Here is a 23,314-nt window from a genome sequence, read left to right on the forward strand (position 1 = left end):
TTATTGAAATAGAATTACATCTCTTACCTGGCACTTTCCTCCCTCTGCCCCTCTCAGTTAACCCCCGTCAAATTTTTCCCTTATACCCTCAGTCTCAAATTGGTAGCCTCATTTTTTTTCTTTGATTATATTTATTATGTACTCATATGTGTGTGAGCGCACAAATACATCATATTTATTTATTTGCAACTTGTTGCGTCCATGTTTGTTTTTTGTGTGGTTATGATTTCAAGACTGATGACTCAGCATCATACAACCAAGGGTCATCTCTGGGAAGAGGCTAAGTCTCCTCCCAGTTAGCAATAGCTGCCTGTAGTTCTTTGCCTAGGAGCTGGACCCTGCAAAATTCAATTTTTTTTCCTTCTACATTAACAGGTCCATTGATTTTGATATTGTTCCTGTGTTGTTTATTCAGCCAATTCTAAGAGACTGTTTTACAGCAGACTTCTGGTGCTCTTGCCCTTAGACTCTTTCTGCCCTCCTCTTTCACAGTGTTCCCTTAGCCAGAGATGCAGGAGCCGTGATGTAAACATATCCACTGGAGTGGCTCCCCATGATCCATTGATCTCTGCATTGTGTTCAGTTGTGGTTTTCTGTTAAGGTATTCATTTTCTGTAAGGTAAAGCATTGATGAGGTGTGGTAGTTGCACATATCTGAGGATGTAAGGATAAGATTTAGAACGTGGGAAGGGATTATGCAGGTCTAGCAAAGTGTTGATAGTAAATTCTTTTCTAAAAATCTATGACCTCACTCGCCCTTGGAAACTGCCTGGGTTTCTAGTACCAGACATGATTTTTCTACTTTAGAGTGGGCTTTGCATACAGGTAGATAACTGTTGGGTACCACCAACATTTGAATGCCATTTTTTATACCTTTATGCCTATATTGCCACGATGGTAATTGTTGTATTTAATAGTTGTGGAAGGTGAGTAGGACTGTTTAATTGCTTCTCTCCCTTAATAGTTTTTATAGTATTTTCTTGAATCATGAAAGCTAGACCATAGGAAAACTTTTCAGGTCAAATCCAGCTTAAGGTCATCCAAGTCATGTGTCCTTGATGTTTGGTTTCTTCAGCAATAGGGCCCCACTCTCAACTCCTGAGAGGCAACCAAGAACTACAATGATAATCCATATTCCTTTTGCAGTCATTTGGACTACCTTGATTAAACCTTCAAAGGTTTCTGGTATCTGATACTGGGGGTTTTGTCGGTATATGGTTCTTGTGGGGAGCATTGCCAGAACAAGTAGCTTAACTTTCTTTAAGATGTGTGCATGTATGTGTGTGTGCATACATTTATATGTATTGTGTATAATTTTAGGCAAATATAAATTAATATGATTCCTTGATACTTTATAAACTATTTTGGTATTATTTGTCCCTTCTTCTGTACTGACTTCCATCTTCCTTCCCATGTGGAGCCCTCTCCTTGCTGTTCCCTTTCCCACATCGTGTTACTGTATCCCGTGATTCTCCTCCCAAGTTCCTTCCTTTATACTTTCCTTGAACTGTGTGTGACTTCTCCATTTTGAGTTAGAAACTGAAGATGAAAATAAACATTTGGCGTTTATCGTTCTGGGACTGGGTTACCTCACTCAGTAGAATTGTTTTTCTAGGTCCATCCATTTATCTGTAAATTTCATGATTTCATTTTTTTTATAAGGAGTAAGCTTCCATTGTGTATATGTACCACATTTTCATCATCCATTCATTTGTTGAAGGAAATTTAGCTTGTTTCCATTTCCTGGAATTCCAGTTCCTACTTTTATGAATAAGACAACTATGGACGTGACTGAGGAAGTGTATGGAGTAGGCTGTTGAGTCTTTCCAGTGTGTACCAAGAAGTGGTATGGCTGGATCATGTTGTCAATTTGTTTTTAGTTTTTTTGTTTTTGTTTTTTTTGAGGATTCTTCATATTAATTTCCAGAGTGGCAGCACAAATTTGCAGTTATACCCACAATGAATGAGGGATCCTCTCTCTTCACAACCTCATTACCATTTGTTATCAGTTTTGATGTTGCTCTTTTTTTTTTAAAATTTATTTCTTAAAGATTTCTGCCTCTTCCCTGCCACTGCCTCCCACCCCCCCCCCCATCAAGTCTCCCTCCCTCGTCAGCCCAAAGAGCAATCAGGGTTTGATGTTGCTCTTTGACATTCTGCCTGGAGTGGGACGGAATCTCAAAATTGTTTAATTTGAGTTTTCCTGACCGCTAAGGATGGTGTACACTTTTTTTTTTTAAATTTTATTATTATTTTTTTTATTTTTCGAGACAGGGTTTCTCCGTAGCTTTTGGTTCCTGTCCTGGAACTAGCACTTGTAGACCAGGCTGGCCTCGAACTCACAGAGATCCACCTGCCTCTGCCTCCCGAGTGCTGGGATTAAAGGCGTGCGCCACCACCGCCCGGCTGGTGTACACTTTTTGAGGCAATTTCTTAGCCATTTATATTTCTTTTATTGAGCACTCTCTGTTTCTCCTATTAAGAACTCCATGTTTAGATCTCTCTAGCCCATTCTATAATTGGGTCATTGATTTCCTTGCATTGTGTTTTGAGCTTTGTGTGTATCTGGATATTGATCTTCTGATTGATGTATAAACCAGAAAATTCTGTAGATTTCTTCATTCGATTGGTTGTTTCTTTTGATGTACAGAAACTTTTTAGTGTTGAGCCCCCAGTTTCTGATTGTTGACCTTAATTCCTTAGCAAATGGTACCCAATTCAGAATGTCCTTTCCTCCACCTTTATCTCAGGGAAGACCTGTCTGTCTTCTTTTAACACTTTTAGTGTTTCAAGTTTTGAATTGAAAGTCTTTGACTAATTTGGGATAATTTTTATGTAGGAAAGTCAATTGTGCATGGGTCTACTTTCATTCTTCTTCAGATGAATATTCCCTTTTCCTATCAGCATTTGTTAAAGATGCGTCTTATCTTCAGTGTATACCTTTTGCCTCCAATGACTGTAGTTATGAGTGCCCATGCTTGAGTCTTGAATTTTGTTTCTTTGGTGTACATGTATATTTTTGTGCCAATATCATATTGTTTTTGATTATATATCTTGACATCTGGAAATCCTCTAGTATTCTTCTTTTTGCTCAGTTTGCTCCATCTGTGGTGTTTTTTGACTTTATATGAATTTTACAATTTTTTCAGATTTCTGTGAAGAATGTTGTGGATATTTTGATTCGGATTGCATTGGGCCTGTAAATTGTAGGGTGGTCATTTTTATGTATTAATTCCTCTGATCCATGAACCCAGAATATCTTCCCACATTTTAGTGTATTTTTCAATATCTTTTCTCAGAGATTTTTAGTTTTTATTGTAGAGGTCTTTCACCTTCTTAGCTATGTTTACATAAAGATATTTTGCTGTCTAAAATGCTATTGAAAATGGGAGTGTGCCCATGATGTCTTCTCCGTGTGTTTGTTGTTGGTGTCATTGCATGGCTTTAACAATCTGGTTTGTGGGGCTGGAGAGATGGCTCAGTGGTTAAGAGCACTGTCTGCTCTTCCAGAGGTCCTGAGTTCAATTCCCAGCAACCACATGGTGGCTCCAAACCATCTGTAATGAGATTTGGCGCCCCCTTCTGGCGTGTGGGTATACATGGAGGCAGAAAGTTGTATACAAAGGGGGTCGTTATTTGATCTGTGGCCTAGTTACTTATTTCAAAAACACCTGGGTATTAGCTAGTGATAGACTCAGGACAAAAGAAGGGAGGGTTTTCCTTCTCATACCCCTCCTTTCATAATTAGCCATCCTGTCTTAACTTAATAAAACTGGTATCTTTCTAAGGAACAGATGAGCCTGTATTGTGCATATGTGAGGAAGTCACATAAAAATAAACAGGACCCCAGGAAATTAATTCTTGCTGTCCCCCCCCCCTTCTGTCACATTGGTTTCTACCAGTTCCCTCTCTTCTGGACCCATGAGAATTGTACGTTGTGTAAGCCACTTGTTTTGTGGCATTTTGTTAACACAGCTCCAGCTGACTGTATTTACTAGGTATTGTATAATGGGCTTGAACATCCCTCCCACTCCAAACCCTCTGGCATCCTCCTCCCACTTCCCCTCTCCACTTCATACCCCCCCCCTTTTTAAACCCACTGACTCTACAAGATTGAATTCTTAAGTGACATCTCATCCTTTTTGTCACAAGTTCATCTTGTTTCCAACTTTCCTATTTAAATTCATCTATGCTGTTTGTCACTAGACTCCAGCTTCCTGAAGAAATGCCAATGTCTCGTTTTTGTCATATTTGGATACATAATACTTTCTGAATGACCGCTCAGAGAGCACCCCTATGTAATGAAATCCGTAAAGAAGCGTTTCTAACATCAATTTTGTGCGTGGGGCCTTGGCCAGAATACAAGACAGGATCACTGTCAAAATTCTTGCAAAAGGTTGCCTTCCGGGCCCACATGGAAAAAAGGGGAGGGAGTCCCTTCGCCGCCCAGTCTCCCCGAGTCCATCCTCAGTAAAATAAATTATAATATTATTAATAATAATAACAATAACAACAACAAAAATAATAATAAAAACAAACATCAGGTCAGCAAAGCTAGGGAAATCAATTTCAAAACGCCAGCGGCACCGCGCACTCCCAGAGCCTGTGCTTGTGTCTGCGCCCGCGCCATTCCCATAGCGCAAGGCTCAGGTGAGCAAGCAAACCGGAAGGCGCGGAAATGACGTCGAACGCTCCAGCGCCTAGGCTCCCTCCGCGCGGTGGCTGCTGGGTGCTGAGCGCCTTGTCCCTCTCGCTCCCCTCCCAGCCCGTCTCCTCCCCCTCGGCTCGTCTGCTCCCTGGCGTGACTCGGCACTCCGAGCTCGGGGGACGACACGTCGTGGTCGCCGCTCGGTCCAGGCCCCGGCCTCCCGCAGCCCCTCCCGGGCCTCTCTCGGCCTTTCTTTTTAAGTTTTGAAGCCGGAAGCGTCGCGGCCGCCCTGCCGGGTTCTCTGTGAGGATGGTGGGAGTGAAGCCGGTCGGCAGCGATCCGGATTTCCAGCCGGAGCTGAGCGGGGCGGGCTCCCGACTTGCTGTGGTCAAGTTCACCATGAGAGGGTGAGGCCGAGTCTGGGCCGTGTTGGCATTCCTCTGTGGGTCCCTTTCCTCCACCCCCGCCCCGTTTTCCGGGTCCCGGTTCTCCTGTCGGCTTCTGCTCTGGAATGTCCGGCGGTGACCACAGGCCAGGCCGCTGCCGGGATTAGGCCTCGGCTCTAGGGAGCGGGTCTCAGATGTGCATCCGGGGCGTCCGGGCGGGCGCAGGGACCATTCTGCTGCGTCTCGCCCGCTCAGGACATGCCACCCCGCCGACTTGAAATTCGCAGATGTGCTCTGCTCTTGGGGGCGGCCCGCGACTTCTTCCAGCTTGTGGGAGTCCCAGCCTCTGCTGCCTGCGCCGGTTCCTGTCTTTCGGAAAAGCCGGCGATCGCTTGCATTTTCGTATCTCTCAAGGCTTAATTTTCCAAACGCTTTGCTTTCTCTTCGCCTGCGTTTCGGCAAAGCCTTTGGAAGATGCAGCGGTGGCTGCCCATCTAGTCCGAATAACGTAGTCTTAAGGCGTAGTTGGTGCCTTTTGAATTAAGTTAATGGGACATAATGTTTTTTTCATGTGCATAACATATTTGTACCATGCTTGGTATTGTCTTAGGCTCATTTGTTTATGCAGATTACAGACACAAATACAGTGTGTACATGTCCCCGGTTGAACAGGCCTCTGTGGTGACCAAATTACCTTTTTTTTCCCTTTGGTTTTTCGAGACAGGGTTTCACTGCAGCTTTGGAGCCTGTCCTGGAACTAGCCCTTGTAGGCCAGGCTGGCCTCGAACTCACAGAGATCCATCTGCCTCGGCCTCCCAAGTACTGGAATTAAAGGCGTGCGCCATCACCTCCCGACCCAAATTACCTTTTTAACTTAATGATTTTAGATGATAGAGATCTGAAAAGATGTTAATTGTCTTTGGATAAAGTCACAGTGTAAAGGACACAAAACTGGTGGATTGCTTATTGGGTGTATAATAATGTTCTTATATGTACATAGGAAGTAGGCCTTAAGAGCCAAAATTCAGCGTGTATTTACAGAGCTCTTGTATGTAAGCGGTACGTAGTTAGGAGGTTTAGAGATCTTTGTTTGAGCACCTGGCAGTTTTTACGCGTATACCAACTTGAAGTAATCCAGTCCAGTACTACTGTTTATGTAACAGGTTTTCTTGTGCGTGTTGTTAGTTGTGTTGTTTTTTTAATCCCAGAGGAAACATACAAACGTAGATAGTGTCAGGCGATTGGGGTACAAATAGACATGAAAACAGCTTAGAGGGGTTCTTTTGGTGTTTGTTTTGGGCCGGTCTTCCCGAGAACTGGAGAGGGGCAGTAAATTAATAGAGGGAAATCGAGTACCCACATGACATGATACTTTTACATTTACAAAATGGAAGAGCTTGGGCCATGGCATACGTGTATATATATATATACAAGTCTCAAGGGAATGTTGGAACTCTAGAAACGTGTCTGAGCTTTAGCGATGTTGTCGTGTTTTTTAGCTTCTGTACTAGGAGAGTACCTGCACATTTGTTGGCTAGACTACAGCAGAGGAGAGGGCGATGGCTTCAAGGCCTCTCATTTTTAGTTCGTCCTTCTAATCTTGGTCAGTTGGAGCTTTTGCGCTTTTGTCGTTCAGTGATTTGTCCCCCTCACCGCACCAGGGGCAGAGTAATGAGCAGCTAGATTGACGTGAGGAAGGTGGGGACATGGCTGCTTCTGAAACTCCTGTTAGCGGGCTGCAGCGTGGTTAACACACGCGTGGGGATTGCGGTAAAGAGCTAGATTACACTTACAGTTCAGTGACTCAGTGCAATGAAAGTAACAGTTTTGTGAAAACTGAAGGCAAGTAAGTGCTTACATTTAAATCGCATTTTTAGTTTAAAGGAGTATTTAAGTAACATTTATGAATCTAGTAAGGTTGTATTTACATTCTTTCTTACTTTTGAAATATCAAGTATCCTTCACATTTTTAAAACATGGGCAGCCCTAGCATTCATTCCACCCTGAGCTCATTGGCAGCATAACTGGCTTTATTTATACTGGACTTGCAAATAACCATGTCAGAACTGCTCAGGGAAAGCTAATGTTACCTCATTTTAGGTTAAGGGCATAATTTTTTCTAATATCGGATTTTTCACTTCAGTGATGTACTTTAAGCTAAATTGCACATGGCTTATCAACCATTGGTCTAAATTAATTTTCCACAAGCAGTGTATAGATTACTTTGTTCAAGAAATCTTCAAGAACTCTTCAGTGTTTGTGCAGGGCCTTTGAACATACTAGGCAGGCACTCTACCACTGAGTTACACCCCAAGTCCCATTTTTCTTTTTAGAGTGAAATGTATAGGGCATAACATTGATTTTACTTTTTTTTTTCTTTCTGAGGCTCAGACTAGCCTCTTGTGATCCTCCTGCTGTAGCCTTCTGAATGCTGGAATTACGGGTGTTCACCTCCATATGCAGTCACTTTAGCAGTTTGAAAGAATGTAACGTAGTGGTATTATGTACATTCTCAGTAGTACGTCGTCATCACCATTATTTCCTAAAATAAAATGACTTTATCATCCCAAGTAGAAACCAAACCTGTTAAGTAGTAACTCCCCATCCTCACTTCTCCACAAGAGCAAACCTGTGAGACTTCACCTTCCCCAGACTCACCTACTTCCCTGGTAGCCTTCACTGCACTTTCTGTCTCTGGGAATTGACCGATTTAGCCATCTTATGTGAGTGCAACCATAACAATGTATGCTTCTTGGTCATTTCACTTAGCATGTGTTCAAGGTGCGTCTGTAGCATAGCATGCATCAGGATTGCAAATCTATCCCATTGTGTGTATGTACCATTTTATCAATTTGTCTGTGGGTGGACACTTGTGCTTGCTTATTAAAAATAATGGAAACTACTGTGGGCATTGGCATATTACATCTTTTTCAATCTCTGCTTTAATTCATTTTTAATACAGATTGCTCTGAACAAATTAACTACAATTCTGTCTGCATTATAATCTTAACATTATAACTCAACAACAATCCAGTTTACTCTCTTATATTTTCCTGACAAGATGAGACTAAATTGACCTATTTGTACTGTTAAGAGAATTAATTCTATATGTTAATATCTATTCTGGGGACTGGAAAAATGGCTTAGCAGTTAAGAGCATGGTCTGTTCTTCCAGAGGACCCTGGTTCCGTTCCCAGCTCCCACATTGGTAACTACAACCACCTATAACTCCAGCTCCAGGGGATATGATGCTGTCTTCTGGCCTCCAAGTCCATCACACATCAGTGTGGTATATATACATACATGCAGGCAAAACACACAAAATAAATCTTTTAAAAGGCGTTTTAAAAAATACCTATTCTGGTAAGATTTTTAAAATACTGTCTCTAAATAGCTTCTTCTTAAATATGGCCGGAGTAATTATCAACAGTGTGTTCTATTGTTTTGGTTACTAACCTAAAAAAACGTATGGTTTCTCCCCCGTTTGTATAATAGGAATGATTTTTATCTCAAAATTGTGAGTATATCACTTTTTCCCCCAGTAAGTCAGATCTTCCTGTTATAGACAGTTTACCCTGTATTTTGTTTTCTTATAGCAGGCCTTATTTTGTAACTGGTTAGGTATCAGTTACCATTCAGGAAGGATGCAAGTGACCTCATATATATAACCAACACTAAGTATAAGAAGTACATCATCATTAACAGTCCCAGGTTCTTGCATCCTTGGGCTCCTTCCCATCACTTTTGGATTCTAACACTGTTAGTTTTGCCTTAAACTATATGAAAATCAAATTGTATTTTGTAGTCTTACTCTTTTCAAGAGTATATGGTTTCTTGAAGAGCATGTAGTAGAGCCATTGCTTTATAAAGAACAGCAACTAAACACAGGAGATCTGTTGTGGACTTTTGAAAATGGTTAAAGAGTTAAGAGTCTAGGACGTTATTCTTTGGAGTTTTTATTTTTTGGCTGGGGATTGACCCAGGGCCTCACACATGCTAGGCAAACGATCTGCTGCTGAGCTTTCCCCTAGCCTTGTTCTTGGCAGGTGTAAAATGTTAAATGGGGTGACCAGATTTAACGTTTTTGTGAATTGTGAAATGTCACAAGTGGCCAAAGTATATTATCTTATTAATAACGTTTATTAAAATAAATATTTTATGTGATTTACAGAACCAGTTATGGACATAGCTGTGTTTTAGTAACAACAATACATTCAGAAATGGCTTGTATGAAAGTTATCCTCTCTGGAAAAACAAGCCCTCCGAAATGAGACTTTACAGGGTACATTCATTTTCTTTATCCATGTTTGTATATATGTTTACACAAGCTTTACTGAAGATAAGAGCAGTGGCTGTTGTAAAAGGCAGGGAAGAAGTTAACAGGTTTATGAATATCATTTAATATTAGAGCTGCAAGGAAATTTTTATTAATAAAAACTCAGTAACTCTTTTAAAAGAACTGGGATTGGATTGGATTTATAAATTGCCCTACCTGTAGCCGGCCCTTTTGCTAACTAGAATGTTGGATTTTGAACAGCGTACTTAACTTTTGACCTTCAGTTCTATTTGTATGTTTTTTGAGATGGGTCTCTCTGTTATGTAGCTGAAGATGCCCTAGAACTTGCTTTGTAGACCACGCTGCCTTCCAGTTTGCAGAGATCAGCCTCCCTCTGCCTCCCCAGTGCTGGAATGGAAAGTGTGCACCACCACACTTAGTCATAATTTGTTTTTTATTTTCTTTTTTAAAAAAGTTATTCATGTATTTTATGTACATGAGTGCTCTGTCCTCATGTACACTAGAAGAGGGCAGCAGATTGCATTACATATGGTGGTGGGTTTTTGTGTGTGTGTGTGTGTGTGTGTGTGTGTGATTTTTCGAGACAAGGTTTCTTTGTAGCTTTGGAACCTGTCCTAGAACTAGTTCTAGTAGACCAGGCTGGCCTTGAACTCACAGAGATCCGCCTGCCTCTGCCTCCCGAGAGTGCTGGGATTAAAGATGTACGCCACTGCCTGGCCTGCATTACATATGGTTGTGAGCCATCATGTGGGTGCTGGGAATTGAATTCAGGACCTCTGGAAGAGCAGCCAGTGCTCTCTTAACCATTGTACCGTCTCTCCAGCCCAGGTTTTTTTTGGGGGAGGGGGGGTGGTTCAAGATCACTTTTATTTGCAGAGCCTGCTACAGTTGGTTAACAATGTTAGCTATGCTGGCACAATCAAAAAAGCTATTCTCCTTTGTAGCATTCAGCTAACAGAATCTCTACAAACCAGACCAGAGACCGGCTGGGACATATTTCAACACCAGGGCAGAGGCTGCTCATTCCCTGTTTCCATATATTTTCCAACAAGATTTGTTTTATAGCCAAATGAGACTCAAACTCATAACAAAGCTACCAGCCATCTTCAGTATCACTGATTCCCTCCCCACCCCCAGAATAGAAAGCAGAAGGGGGACTTTCCCTAAGAAAAACCTGTTCAACCAGTTTTCTTAAGTTATTTACTTATAATGTTATTGTTATAACATTTACTTATAATGTTAACTCTAATGTTATAATTAGAGTTGCTCTGTCTGCTGTTTTCTTCATTGCCCCATTTTTTTTTCTTTTGCTCAATCTTTGATTATACTTATTTTATAATTTTTATGAAATTTGAGATTATTTTACATAGTGTTTCAAATATTTTTATTTTCAGTAGTTTCATATATATATTAGAGTGCTTAAAATTGCTTCATATGTTAATGATGCCTGAGTTTCTGTGTAGACAAAATCTGGTCTTGAATTCACCTACCTCTGCCTCCCAAGTGCTGGGATTAATGGTGTGCACTTGCACACTGAGCTTTGTTTTTTAGTTCTTAGATGGTGATTGATTGTGTTAGGTTACAAGCTGTGTATTCGTTACCTGACATGTGTGAGTTTACAGTGTTTCACCTTTTAGGGTTTGTTGGGGTTTGGAATAGTTAACATACATAGACTTTACCAGGAAAATGTCTCAAATCTGAACATTTGAAATTTTTTTAAAAATATTTATTTGTTTGTTTATTATGTATACAGTATTCTTCCTGCAGGCCTCATTCCAGATGGTTGTGAGCCACCATGTGGTTGCTGGGAATTGAACTCAGGACCTTTGGAAGAGCAGGCAATGCTCTTAACCACTGAGCCCTTGAATGTTCTGTTATCCACTCTTTTTGAGGGCTGATAGAATATCCACTTTTGGGGTTTAGGGTCATTTTGAATTCTAAAAGTTTTCAAATAACATGTTCAACCTAATTCATTGTGTGCTGTTATTTATTAAAGCTTTATGATAGGTCTTTCTTATTTTTTTTTTGTTTGTTCTTTTGTTTTTCGAGACAGGGTTTCTCTGTGGTTTTGGAACCTGTCCTGGAACTAGCTCTTGTAGACCAGGCTGGTCTCGAACTCACAGAGATCCGCCTGACTCTACCTCCCAAGTGCTGGGATTAAAGGCGTGCGCCACCACCACCCGACTGTCTTTCTTAATTTTTAAAAATTTTTTAAAGCTTTTAACCTCAGCTTAGGTTGTCCTTGATGTTCCCCATAAATGTTAGAGTATAAATTTGTTAGTTTCATTTTAAAAATTTTGGGAATGTATATTAATCCTAGTCAAGGAGGATTGATTTGACAACACTATTTTTTTTCAGTTTATAGATATGTCTCTTTATTTTTCTTTGTATTCTTTTATTGTTGTTTATTAGTTTTGGTTTTTCGAGACAGGGTTTCTGTGTGTAACAGCCCTAGCTGTCCTGGAACTCGCTCTGTACACAGGCTGGCCTGGAACTCACAGAGATCCACCAGCCTCTGCCTCCCGAGTGCTGGGACTAAAGCTGTACACCACTACCCAGCTCTCTCTCTCTCGCTCTCTCTCTCTCTCTCTCTCTCGCTCTCTGTATATATATATATATATATATAGTCTTTAATTTTATTTATTTTCCATTTATTTAATTTTAATTAAAAATTTCCACCTCCTCCCATTTCCCTCCCCCTCCCTCCATCCCTTCCCCCTCCCTCTCCAGTCCAAAGAACAGTCAGGGTTCCCTGCCCTGTGGGAAGTCAAAGGTCCTCCCCACCTCCATCCAGGTCTAGAAGGTGAGCATCCAAACAGACTAGGCTCCCACAAAGCCAGTACATGCAGTAGAATCAAAACCCAGTGCCATTGTCCTTGGCTTCTCAGTCAGCCCTCCTTGTCTGCCACGTTCAGAGAGTCTGGTTTGATCACATGCTCCATCATTCCCAGTCCAGCTGGCCTTAGTGAGCTCCCATTAGATCAGCCCCACTGTCTCAGTGGGTGGGTGCACCCCTCGCGATCCTGACTTCCTTGCTCGTGTTCTCCCTCTTTCTGCTCCTCATTTGGACCTTGGGAGCTCAGTCCTGTGCTCCAATGTGGGTCTCTGTCTCTAGCTTCATCCATTGCCAGATGAAGGTTCTATGGTGATATGCAAGATATTAATCAGTATGGCTATAGGATAGAGCCATTTCAGGCTCCCTCTCCTCAGCTGCCCAAGGATCTCCCAGCTATATTCTTTCAATGAGAACAAAACAGAAAGATTTTATAGTCTTAAGCCTGAGACATAATATTGTTTCTGTATTCATTAAAGCGATATTGGCGTTTATACAGTATTATAAATGACCCAGATGGATATATTAGAGTGCCTGAAGCCAAGAATATCAATTTGCTTTATTTTATTTAACCTGATAAATGAATGCTTTTATAGCATACATTAGTACAGTGTTTATATTATTTTTCTGAATATAGCTCTGTCTTTCTCACAGGTGTGGACCGTGTTTGAGGATTGCTCCAGCATTCAGTTCTATGAGTAATAAGTATCCACAGGCAGTTTTCTTGGAAGTAGATGTACATCAGTGCCAGGTAAGGCAGAAGAGCCTTTTGTCACTCTATTTTTCATGAAATAGATCGGAATCCAACATGAAAGTGTTTTATTTCAAGTTTTTTTTTAAAATATGAGGTGAAATTAATGCAGTGTTGTTAAAGTAGCAGGTTACCTGGCAGTTCTATATCTGCTGAGGCATTGGCTTATTGATCATAAAGTTTTAGTGGAGAATTTTTGATAATAGTTAGATTTAATTTCATCACTTATAATCTTACCTTCAAACTTCAAAGTATGTCCCTACCCTCTCCTCAAAGTGGTTATACTCTGCATTGTTGAGAACAGTATATGATAGAAAGCTCAGTTCCTCCTCATCCTAAATACTGTTTTTGGTTTACCTGTTGTAGTAAAAGTAGCTTCAATTTGCATTCCCTTGTTTTCCCTATTAACTAATTTTCATCTTAAGAACCTCATTTGTCAAGTTACCTATTCCAAGAGTTTTTCTTTTGGATGTCTTACTTTTTTTGGTAAGTGTTTGCTGTGTGTTAGAGGTAAAAGTACTTTGTTTAGTATATTTTGCAAATATTTTTGCGCAATCTGAATTGTCTTAAACTTTTCTAAAGGTAGGGGAAACTTGTTTAAGTCTGACATTGCACACTTTAGTTTTGTTTTCCTACGTTAAATGTTAATAGGTAGTATCACTGTCCTTATTTTAGGAATATTAGTTTACGAAAGAAAATTTTTTCATTATCTTTATAGTTAATATGTTAAAAATGTACATATTGACTTCACTAAAATATATTGACTTTATTTACTATAGTTTTTTTATTATTATACATACCAGGAAATTTACGATCACACGTATGGCTTATATTTCTGTCTCTTACTTTTTTTTAAGGTAGCACTGTTCTAGTAGGTTACCTGTGATATTTGGAGAAGATATCCCTTGGTTACCTTTATGCTTTTTTTCTTTGACTGATGTATATTCTGTACCTCTTCATACAGTCTGCATATGTGAGAGGACAGACTTGCTTTGCTGGTTTTTAAGTCTTATTTATGAAAAGTTTAAATAGGGTGCTCTGGTTATTATTAATTTCCATTCAGTATTAAAGGGTAGAACTAGAGCAAAACTTAAAAAGATAGCTATTATTTTAATGATGACCCGAAATCAGTTCTGTAAGAGTAGAAAATGGATGAGCGCGTCCCTTTTCCAAGACAGAAAACATTGCCCTGTCCCTTTCTTTGACAGGTGGTATAGACTGGCTCTTCTGTTGTAGGTGATACTTTTTCTTAGCAGCAGTGGTTTGTTTTGACTCATCATTACCTTCCTTATTTTTGTTTGTTTTCTTTTGAGAAAGTCTTATTTAGCCTTGGCTGACCTGAATTCTCTGTGTAGGACCAGAGGACTCAAACTCAAGAGATCTGCCTGCCTCTGTCTCCCAAGTGCTGGGGTTAAAGGCCTTTGGTTATTTCTTTTTGAAAAATTCATACTGTGAAATTATAAGAAAGCTGCTTACCTTAAAGCGTAATTTCTGCTATTATTAGAAGGTAGCTCTTCTGTGGGTAAAGTATATGACAGTAGAACTAATGTCTGAAGAGACAGGCAGCTGTTTTCTATGTGGGTGTATGGGTAATGTAGCTGTGTCTCTGTAGAAACTCTCTTATAGGGCTGCCTTTAAATTTTCTTTTTTTTCATTTGTCTTGCCTGACTGAGTACCACATGTGTGCCTGGGTCCTACAGAGTCCAGAAGAGGAAATTGAATCTCCTGGAACTGGAGTCATATAGGTGGTTGTGAGCTGCCATATAGATGCTAGAAATTGAACTCCCATCCTCTGGAAGAACCACCTTCTCTGCAGCCCAGTCTGTTCTTTCTTAAATAATAATTAGGAGCACATTTACATTTCTCGTTAGGACTTGTGAGTGCTATTTTAATTTGCTTAAAGTTGTAGAATGAAAAATCAAAATGGTATAAGATTTGTTTTAATTTTATCACTCTTAATTTTCCTATTGTAGGGAACAGCTGCCACGAACAATATCTCAGCAACACCTACATTTTTGTTTTTTCGAAACAAAGTGAGAATTGATCAGTATCAAGGAGCAGATGCTGTGGGACTAGAAGAGAAAATCAAGCAGCATCTAGAAAATGATCCTGGAAGCAACGAGGACACGGACATTCCTAAGGGCTATGTATGTCATCAGAAGAGCAAGATCAGTATCTTAAATTCGGTGTTATTTGGTTGAATTGAAATTTACTGTTTTTTTATTAATTCAAAATTATTTCAAACTAAAGTGGGCTATTGAGTTTTGTCGGTCTGTTATAACCATAAGTCTACATTGTAAATCACATTCCGCTAAATTCTTTGTCACTCGAAATTGATTTCTAAACTATTAAATAATTCTAGTGCGTGCCTCCCTTCCGTGAGTGGAGAACATGGCATTGAAAACACTTCTCATTTTTATAGTTATGTAAAATGTCCCTTATACTTAACCTCCTATAGTCTATTTTGTTTGGCTTAGAATCAAATGTAACTTTAGTATTAAATGTATTTTAACAATAGGGTACTAGTTTTTTAAATGGATATGGAGGCTGAAGAACTCAAAGGATAATATTTCTAATCTACATAGTATAAATAGTTTTAATGGAGTTTTGCATGGTTTGAAATTATTTGGGGAGGAAGCAGAGTCTAGAAATAGTATTTTATGGCCTGCATTTGTTTCTCAAGTTGAAGTTACTACATTAAAATATTTAGGGCGAATGGGATTAGGTTGCTGATGCTTGCTAGCTTGTCCTTGTCGGTTAGGATTTGCCCTCTCATGAAGTCCTGGAGACTGAGATCATCTTTTGATGATTGGATCTGTTGGTGTTGTTAGTTTCTTTTGGTTTGGTAGGGTTTTTTGTTGTTGTTGTTGGTGGTGGTGGTGTACATTTAATTTTGCTGTGTATGGTTTGGTTTTGTTTGAGATGGGGATCTCATGTAGGTTGGCCTCAGACTCACTGTGTACCCAAGGTGGAGCCTCAGCCCTGTGCTTCTTACAGCTGCTTCCCAAGTGCTTGGTTACAACTGTCCTGGGTCCCCTTGAGAGGCCTCTGGGATACACAAAATACAATTCATAAGCTCCTTGCAGTAAGTGTCCTGGGGAATACTGAGACCTAAAAGTTGGATTTCTAATACTTTACCATATAGGGTAAGCCTAGATTTTGCTTTAATAATTAATGATAGATTTCAGTCAGAAATTCAAAGGAAAAGACCATTATAAAAATTCCAGTAACTGTTTTAAAAGAGACATTTTCTTCAAAATTGCTGAATCTAGAAAGAATCATAGATCTGAGTCTTTATAATTTTTGTGCTAAAGCTAAGTGCTTTGCCTAAGTTTTTTATTTCTTTTGTTTCAGATGGATTTAATGCCTTTTATTAACAAAGCTGGTTGTGAATGTCTTAATGAAAGTGATGAGCATGGCTTTGACAACTGTTTACGAAAAGACATGTCCTTCTTGGAATCTGACTGTGATGAGCAGGTAATTGGGTGCCTATGTTAAAGCTGTTAGGCACTGTCATTCTCCGTGCTCTTGTTTCTCTGTAGTGTTCTCCTAATGACTGTATCCCTCTGACTCCTATCCCGTCACTGTCCAGATCCGTCTCCTGTCTGTGTGAGGTCCTTTGTGCTCTGAAGAACATTGAGCGCTCATGGTTGGCCCCACTGCTGCTTAGATTACCACCATCACTTGATCGTTTTTTAAGAACTGCTTTCTGTATTTTTCCTAACCAGATAGTTTGTGTCTGAGCAGTAGCGGTTGGCTAGATAAGCCTTCCCGTAGAAGACTGTCTGCTTAGTCCCAGATAAAAACACTGTTTTCTTCTTTCCCCTGTGTTGCTTTTGCCACACAGAAAGAAGGGTAACCACCTATCACGTCATCTTTATCTTCTGGGTGTTGCTTTCCTTAATTTACTCCCTATTCCACTGTGTCGGAAGTTTTTCTCTTCTACTCGGACACCAAAGTTTGTAAAGTCTTAAGTCTGCATGTTTGTTGCATCTTCTTGTAAGAGTTAATGACTCTTTGCTGGCATCTTTTGGATGTCTTGCTGACCTATTCTTTCTAGCTTTCCCTCTCACCTGCTTTTTCCCAGCATTTCAGCTCCTTGCACATGTCATGCTTGCTGTTTGGACACATTATTAATAAGTCAAGTATAAAAAGTAAGTTGTGTAACCAGAGGAAGTAGTCTAGCTGTTTTCTTAGACCTTAATATAGTTTTGAAATAAGTCTAAACCCTTTCTTCTATCTAGGGTTACTTTTATTACAGCTTCAGAACTATGATTCATACCGTATTCCTGTGTATAGTGGCCTAAAAACATGATAGTGTAGAATGTAGCATTGTCTTACAGCTTTGCTGAAATCTTATGTTAAGGGAAGTCTTTCTTACAAGTAGGAGTTTAGCAGTAAACAGTTTTGGATGAAAAGAAACTTTATGGACAACTTAGAGCTTCTGAGAGAATCTAGACAGCATTGGTGTCTTAGTTCCTTATGTGGCCTTCTAGAGAAATTTAGGATGAAGTTTGTGGAGGCCTTTCTTCCCTCCACCACTTCAGAGCATTGTGTACACTGAGCCACATTCCTGGTCCCAAGAGTCCTGCTTTGTGAATTTTAGATCATAGTCCATGTGAGGGTCCATCTTTCTGCATGACTGCATTACCTTTCAGTAGTCACGTGATATGACTAAGTATTTGACACACTAGAAAAAAAATGTGTTACATATTAAAATTTAAGAACTACGTTTATTTTATTTGTGAACTTTGTTTCATTTGTGGGAATGTACGTTACTTGCCAGTTTGTAGGTCACAAGATCTTAGGGTTTTTTTTTTTAAATACTTATCTTATGCAAATGGGTGTCTTATCTGCATTCATGTCTTTGCATCACATTATGCCTGGTGCCCTTGGAGGTGCAAGAAGAGGGTGTTGGATCCCTGGGACTGGAGTTACAGATGCCTGTGAGCAACTGTGTGGGTGTGAGACTTGAATGTCGGTCCTCTGGAGAAGCAGTCAGTGCTCTCTCCAGCCCCAGATCTAGATCTTAGGTTCCTTTACCTAAATTATTTTTTTTCTGCCATTCTTTACATAAGTAATTGATAGTGGCTGTTCTTAACTGTCAAACTAATGAAGTTAATTTCAGCATACAGAATCTCTTTATTGCAATGGTTTTGTTAGATGAACTAGATTTGTGCCACCTTTATTTTAGCTCCCCTTAGCCTTTTTTTTTATTATTCATGGTGTTGACAAGTTATTTTGTGCTGAAACTGTTTCCCTCACAGCTACTTATTACTGTGGCATTCAACCAACCTGTTAAGCTGTATTCCATGAAATTTCAAGGACCAGATAATGGTGAGTAAAGGACTGTTAATTAAAAACTGACTTTCTATCTTGTTAAGCCTGTAAGCTTACATTTAAAACTTTTTTAAAATAGAGGTCGTTCTTCCATGTGCTCATTGAAGATTATAAATGGCCAAGTAATGTGGAATTATTTTTTTTTTATTCTTTTTACTTAAAATTTCCAACTGCTCCCCGTTTCCCATTTCCCTCCCCCTCCTCCCACATATTGCCCCCTCCCCCCAGTAATGTGGAATTATTAAGAATTAAAGTAAAAATGTTTTTTCCCCTTAATTTACAGAGTACTGGTTCTTCCTCTCATTTCTAGATATTTGACAGTAATTTTTTTAGAATCAAAAATAATGATTGGCCAGGCCTTTTGAGTGCTGGGATTAAAGGCATATGCCTCCATGCCTGGCCAAGGCTTTGTTTAATAATGTCTACTTGTTTGTTTTTATATACTTTCTTATGTTAATAAGTTTTCAATAATAAAATTTTATGAAGTACTTGGTAGATAAATTCTATGGAAATTAGTATGATAAAATCAGCCACATATCTGAGTTTTAAGTCATATACTGGCAGTGAAGGAGTTAAGTGGTCTAAAATGGGCATATTCCTTATCTAATATCTAAGAAAAGTAAGATATGCTAATTTATGATAAATTTCTTTTTGGATCAGTGTTAATGCTAATGATATTTTCCTCGTGGGTAACAAAATATGCCAGTTGTTGGCAACCATAAAACTTAGTATGTTGTTTATTTTATAAAAGGTTGTTCACCTGCATATACTATCAAAATGCATTGCCACCTTCCATATAGCTCCTCACTGATAATGTTGTATTTATTATAGTATAACTTTTCTTTCTGTTTTAAGACAGAATCTCACCATGTAGCCCTAGCTGACCTGGAGCTTGCTATGTACATCTGCCTGCCTATGCCTCCGAAGTGCAGGGATTAAAGGCATGCCCCACCACATCCAGCTCATAGTGTGGTTTTTGGCACTGAGGGCAGAAACTTGTTTATGTATGAACACATGTGTATACTTGTGTGTGTGTGTGTGTGTGTGTGTGTGTGTGTTTATTCCTAATATTTAGCAGATATTCCTAATGTAGAATGAAACTGGGCTAAGAAGATACCAGCAAATGAGTATTAGAGGAAAAAGATTGACTGTCAATATTCAGATTTTTAGAACTTTTAGTAGAGGGTTTTGAAGTTGTGTATGTTGTTGTGTGTCAATATATATGTGGCCCTACACAGGTTCTGTATAAGATGCATTGATGATACAGGAAAATATAGTGTGTTTGTAGTTTTAGCACTTCAGTTCTTTCTTTAAACCTTTTTATAGGTCAAGGTCCTAAATACGTAAAAATTTTTATCAACCTACCCCGATCTATGGATTTTGAGGAGGCAGAAAGGAGTGAGCCAACTCAAGCTCTGGAACTGACAGAAGATGACATTAAAGAAGATGGCATTGTTCCTCTTCGTTATGTTAAATTTCAGAATGTTAACAGTGTAACTGTGAGTGTATTTCATTAATATATCTTCCTCTAGTTGGTGAACAGCAGGGCTGTCTTCTGTGTCCTATGTGATTCTAAATGATCATTTAAAGTAAGTTTGTCCAGTAAATTTGAGGAATGGAGGATGATTCATGGAATTTGTCTGTTTGTTTAAGCTGGAGATATTTATGATTACTTTATCTCAATTGGTGATAAGTGTTAGTACCTGTGTAAAAATTCTGTTTAATTTTTCAAATTGTAGTCTTTCAGTGTAGTTACTATAGTATTACTAAAGCTGGCTTTTAAAAAAGGATTTGTTGTTGTTGTTGTTTTGGTTTGGGTTTTTTTGTTTGTTTTTCTTTTTGAGACAGAATCTCACTCTAGCCCACTTTGGCCTGAAATGTACTATAAAGCCTGCGCTGGCTTGGAACTCACAACAGTTCTTCTGTCTCAGCCTTCCAAATTCTGAAATTGTAGGCATGAGCCACTATGTCCAGCTAAAAATGACCTTTTGCAAAGATGGTCTTACATTTTAAGACACAGCTAAGGTGTATCTGGATGTTGGACACTGCCAGAGATGGTTTTAAGTGGAATGAAAAGAGAGCTCAGCCAGAGAGCTCTGACTCAAGCGGTGCCAGACTGATGTGATGCCTTTGTATCGAGGGATAATCAGAGAATACTAACTTCTTTTCAGGAGGGTTTCAATGGACATGGGCGGTTTCTGTGATCGTATAAAGCTGTGTGAACAAGCTGAGCTTTAATTACCTGAGACATTTTGTCTAAATGAAGTTTTAAAGGTCACATAATAGTAGAACACTGTTGCTCAAGACACTGCATTCTATCCAGACATCTAGTCAGTGATCTAAGTAAAGACACATAAGACATACCTATCACTTTTGTGATGATGAACATTGAGTTAAAGTAATAGTTTTGATCAGTTTAATCAAAATAGATTTTAAAAATAATAAGTATAAACAAAATAAACAGGAATGTTTGTGTTTAAAAAGCAAATATAAGTAAACTGGGGACTGATTTTAATATTGTACTTACTATATTTAAATTGATTAGATAAACTCTTTGAAAGGAGTCTAGGGTTGCCTATGAAAACAATAAAATTGATAAGTAATGTTTTAGAAGTAATAACATTGGTTATCCAAGTGAAGAGAGACAACATTTTTTCCTGTTATTGAAGATATTTTTTTTCCTTATACAATATATCCCGATTACAGTTTCCCCTCCCTCTACTCCTCACAATTCCTTCCCATCTCCCTTCTTACCTGGATCCTCCCTCTTTCTGTCCCTCATTAGAAAAGAACACGCTTCTAAGAGATAACAACAAAACATAACAAAATAGAATATAATAAGGTGAAACAAAACCCATCATGTCTAAGTTGTTCAGGCACCAGGCAGTGCCTTTAATCCCAGCACTTGGGAGGCAGAGGTAGGCAGATCTCTGTGAGTTCAAGGTGAGCCTTGTCTACAAAGCGAGTTTTAGGACACTTAGGGCTACACAGAGAAACCCTGTCTCAAAAAAAACCAAACAAACAGAAAGAGCAAACCAAGTTGAACAGGAAAAATCAACAGAAGGAAAAGAACCCAAGAAAAGGCATAAGTATTAGACCTACTTGTTCACTCACTCATCCATAAAAACACTAAACCTCAGCTATGATACATAATGCAGAGGACCTAGTGCAGATTCATGCAGGCCCTGTGCTTGCTGTCCAGTGAGAGACAATATTTTTAAACAGAGAACATTTTTACATTATTGTATTTTTGTAATGGAGGATTGTTTTTCAAAATCCAATATAAATAATGTTTCTATTCTTTATATACTGAGGGAAATTTTAAAATAAAAGAATTTAGAGTCAGGCTTTCAAACACATCAAAGGGCAGAGCATAGCCTTACAAACAGATTTCCACTATCATTTCTTCTTGTGTTCAAGGAAATAGAATGGGTGCATGAATATTAGAAAGAATACAACTACAGAGATTTTCCATAGTTGAAAGACTCTGATTTTAATAAATTATCAACAGCAGTCTACCCATTGTAATCATGCATTTCACACTTTTTTCAGTGTTCTCTGTAAAGGATTTAATTATGACTTCTCTATACCATCACATTAAATTGCTGTGAACTTCCGTATGTGGGCGTCTTGCCAGGGCATTTCTAGAAAAGGTGAGATTTGCAGTATAGACAGGGAATGGGCAGTTTTTTTAGGAACACTAGTGTAAGTGTTATGAAGTTTTGATTAATCCTTACAGAGGTGGAAGGTACTTTTATTAAGAAAGCAAATTAAATCTAAAGCATGCTCATTAAAAATAGATTGTAATTAAAAATTATAAATGTGATTTGTTTTTTTGTAGCTATTCGTTCAGTCTAATCAAGGTGAAGAAGAGACAACGAGAATTTCATATTTTACTTTCATTGGTACTCCAGTGCAGGCAACAAATATGAATGACTTCAAACGAGTAAGTTTGTTCAAATGATACTTAAGGAAAATACAAATACAGTTTCAAAGGAATAATTTCTTATATTTTATTTGTCATTGCTTTTAAACATAAAGATTCAAAACTCTCATGGAAGGTTAAGTGAATGCTACATGTTGAAATATTTAACTAAAAGAAATCTTCAGTAAATATAACTCTAAATTGATAGAATGTTAATGAATGATATCTGAGTAAAATTAATAGTCTGATTACAATCATGCTTAGGAATAATAGGGAAATTATAATTAAATTATTGCTTGAAAGGCATAGTAAGATGTTTAAGAATTCAGCTGACAAAAAATGAAAATGTATTTACAATGACTTGAATAATTTTAACATATGGATATGTTATAATTTTCCAAGCATTGTATGTGTCTTGAAATGACACATTACAGACAGGCAGTGGTGGCACTTGCCTTTAATCCCAGCACTTGGGAGGCAGAGGCAGGCAGATCTGAGTGAATTGGAGGCCAACCTGGTCTACGTAGTGAGTTCCAGGACAGCTAAGACAATTACACAGAGAAACCTTGTCTTGAAAACAAAACAAAACAAAGGACACATTTAAGCAAATACATTTAAAGTGATTATGTAACATGCAGCCCTGAAGGTTTCCATGGAACTTACCAGGTATCCAGGACTTTGGGGAGCAAGGTCGGCCTGTTCTCATGCTTTCTGGGGCAGCTTCTTACTAGTAGCAGTTGTGTGGGTGGCTCTTAAATACACAAAACAAGATCATGAGGTGCTCCTAAAAGCTGTCTTCATGCCAACCTACAGCAGTATACAACCTACAGCAGTATACAACCTACAGCTGTATACAACCTACAGCTGTATACAACCTACAGCAGTATACAACCTACAGCAGTATACAACCTACAGCAGTATACAACCTACAGCAGTATACAACCTACAGCTGTATACAACCTACAGCTGTATACAACCTACAGCTGTATATAACCTACAGCTGTATACGAGGAAATGTGTGACCGCACAGGAAACATTGTCCACAATGAGAATGGCTGACTGCACTTGGCCAGTGGTTTAGGACTTGAGCTGATTACCAGGGATGAGTTTCCTTAGGACTGCCGGTTCATGGAG

At 38.9% G+C, this 23,314-nt stretch overlaps 1 protein-coding gene across 5 annotated transcripts in view; it reads left to right on the forward strand.

Annotated features, from left to right (window-relative positions):
* Positions 1 to 4,748: 4,748 nt before the first annotated feature.
* The window catches only part of Txnl1 (thioredoxin like 1), a 28,566-nt gene continuing 10,000 nt past the window's right edge, over positions 4,749 to 23,314 (forward strand). For 3 of the 5 annotated variants that reach the window (XR_009058288.1, XM_057788470.1, XM_057788468.1), the window contains exons 1-7: positions 4,749 to 5,055; positions 12,819 to 12,915; positions 14,889 to 15,062; positions 16,270 to 16,392; positions 18,183 to 18,252; positions 19,582 to 19,754; positions 22,097 to 22,201. Coding sequence is in view for 3 of the 5 variants with exons in the window: in XM_057788470.1 (XP_057644453.1) it covers positions 4,958 to 5,055; positions 12,819 to 12,915; positions 14,889 to 15,062; positions 16,270 to 16,392; positions 18,183 to 18,252; positions 19,582 to 19,754; positions 22,097 to 22,201 (840 nt within the window). In the remaining 2 variants the exon portion in view is untranslated. The remainder of the gene's footprint in view (positions 5,056 to 12,818; positions 12,916 to 14,888; positions 15,063 to 16,269; positions 16,393 to 18,182; positions 18,253 to 19,581; positions 19,755 to 22,096; positions 22,202 to 23,314) is intronic. The other 2 variants (XR_009058289.1, XM_057788471.1) reach the window with 1 other exon arrangement.

Source organism: Chionomys nivalis, chromosome 14, assembly GCF_950005125.1.
Source record: "Chionomys nivalis chromosome 14, mChiNiv1.1, whole genome shotgun sequence".
NCBI classification, from domain to species: Eukaryota; Metazoa; Chordata; class Mammalia; order Rodentia; family Cricetidae; genus Chionomys; species Chionomys nivalis.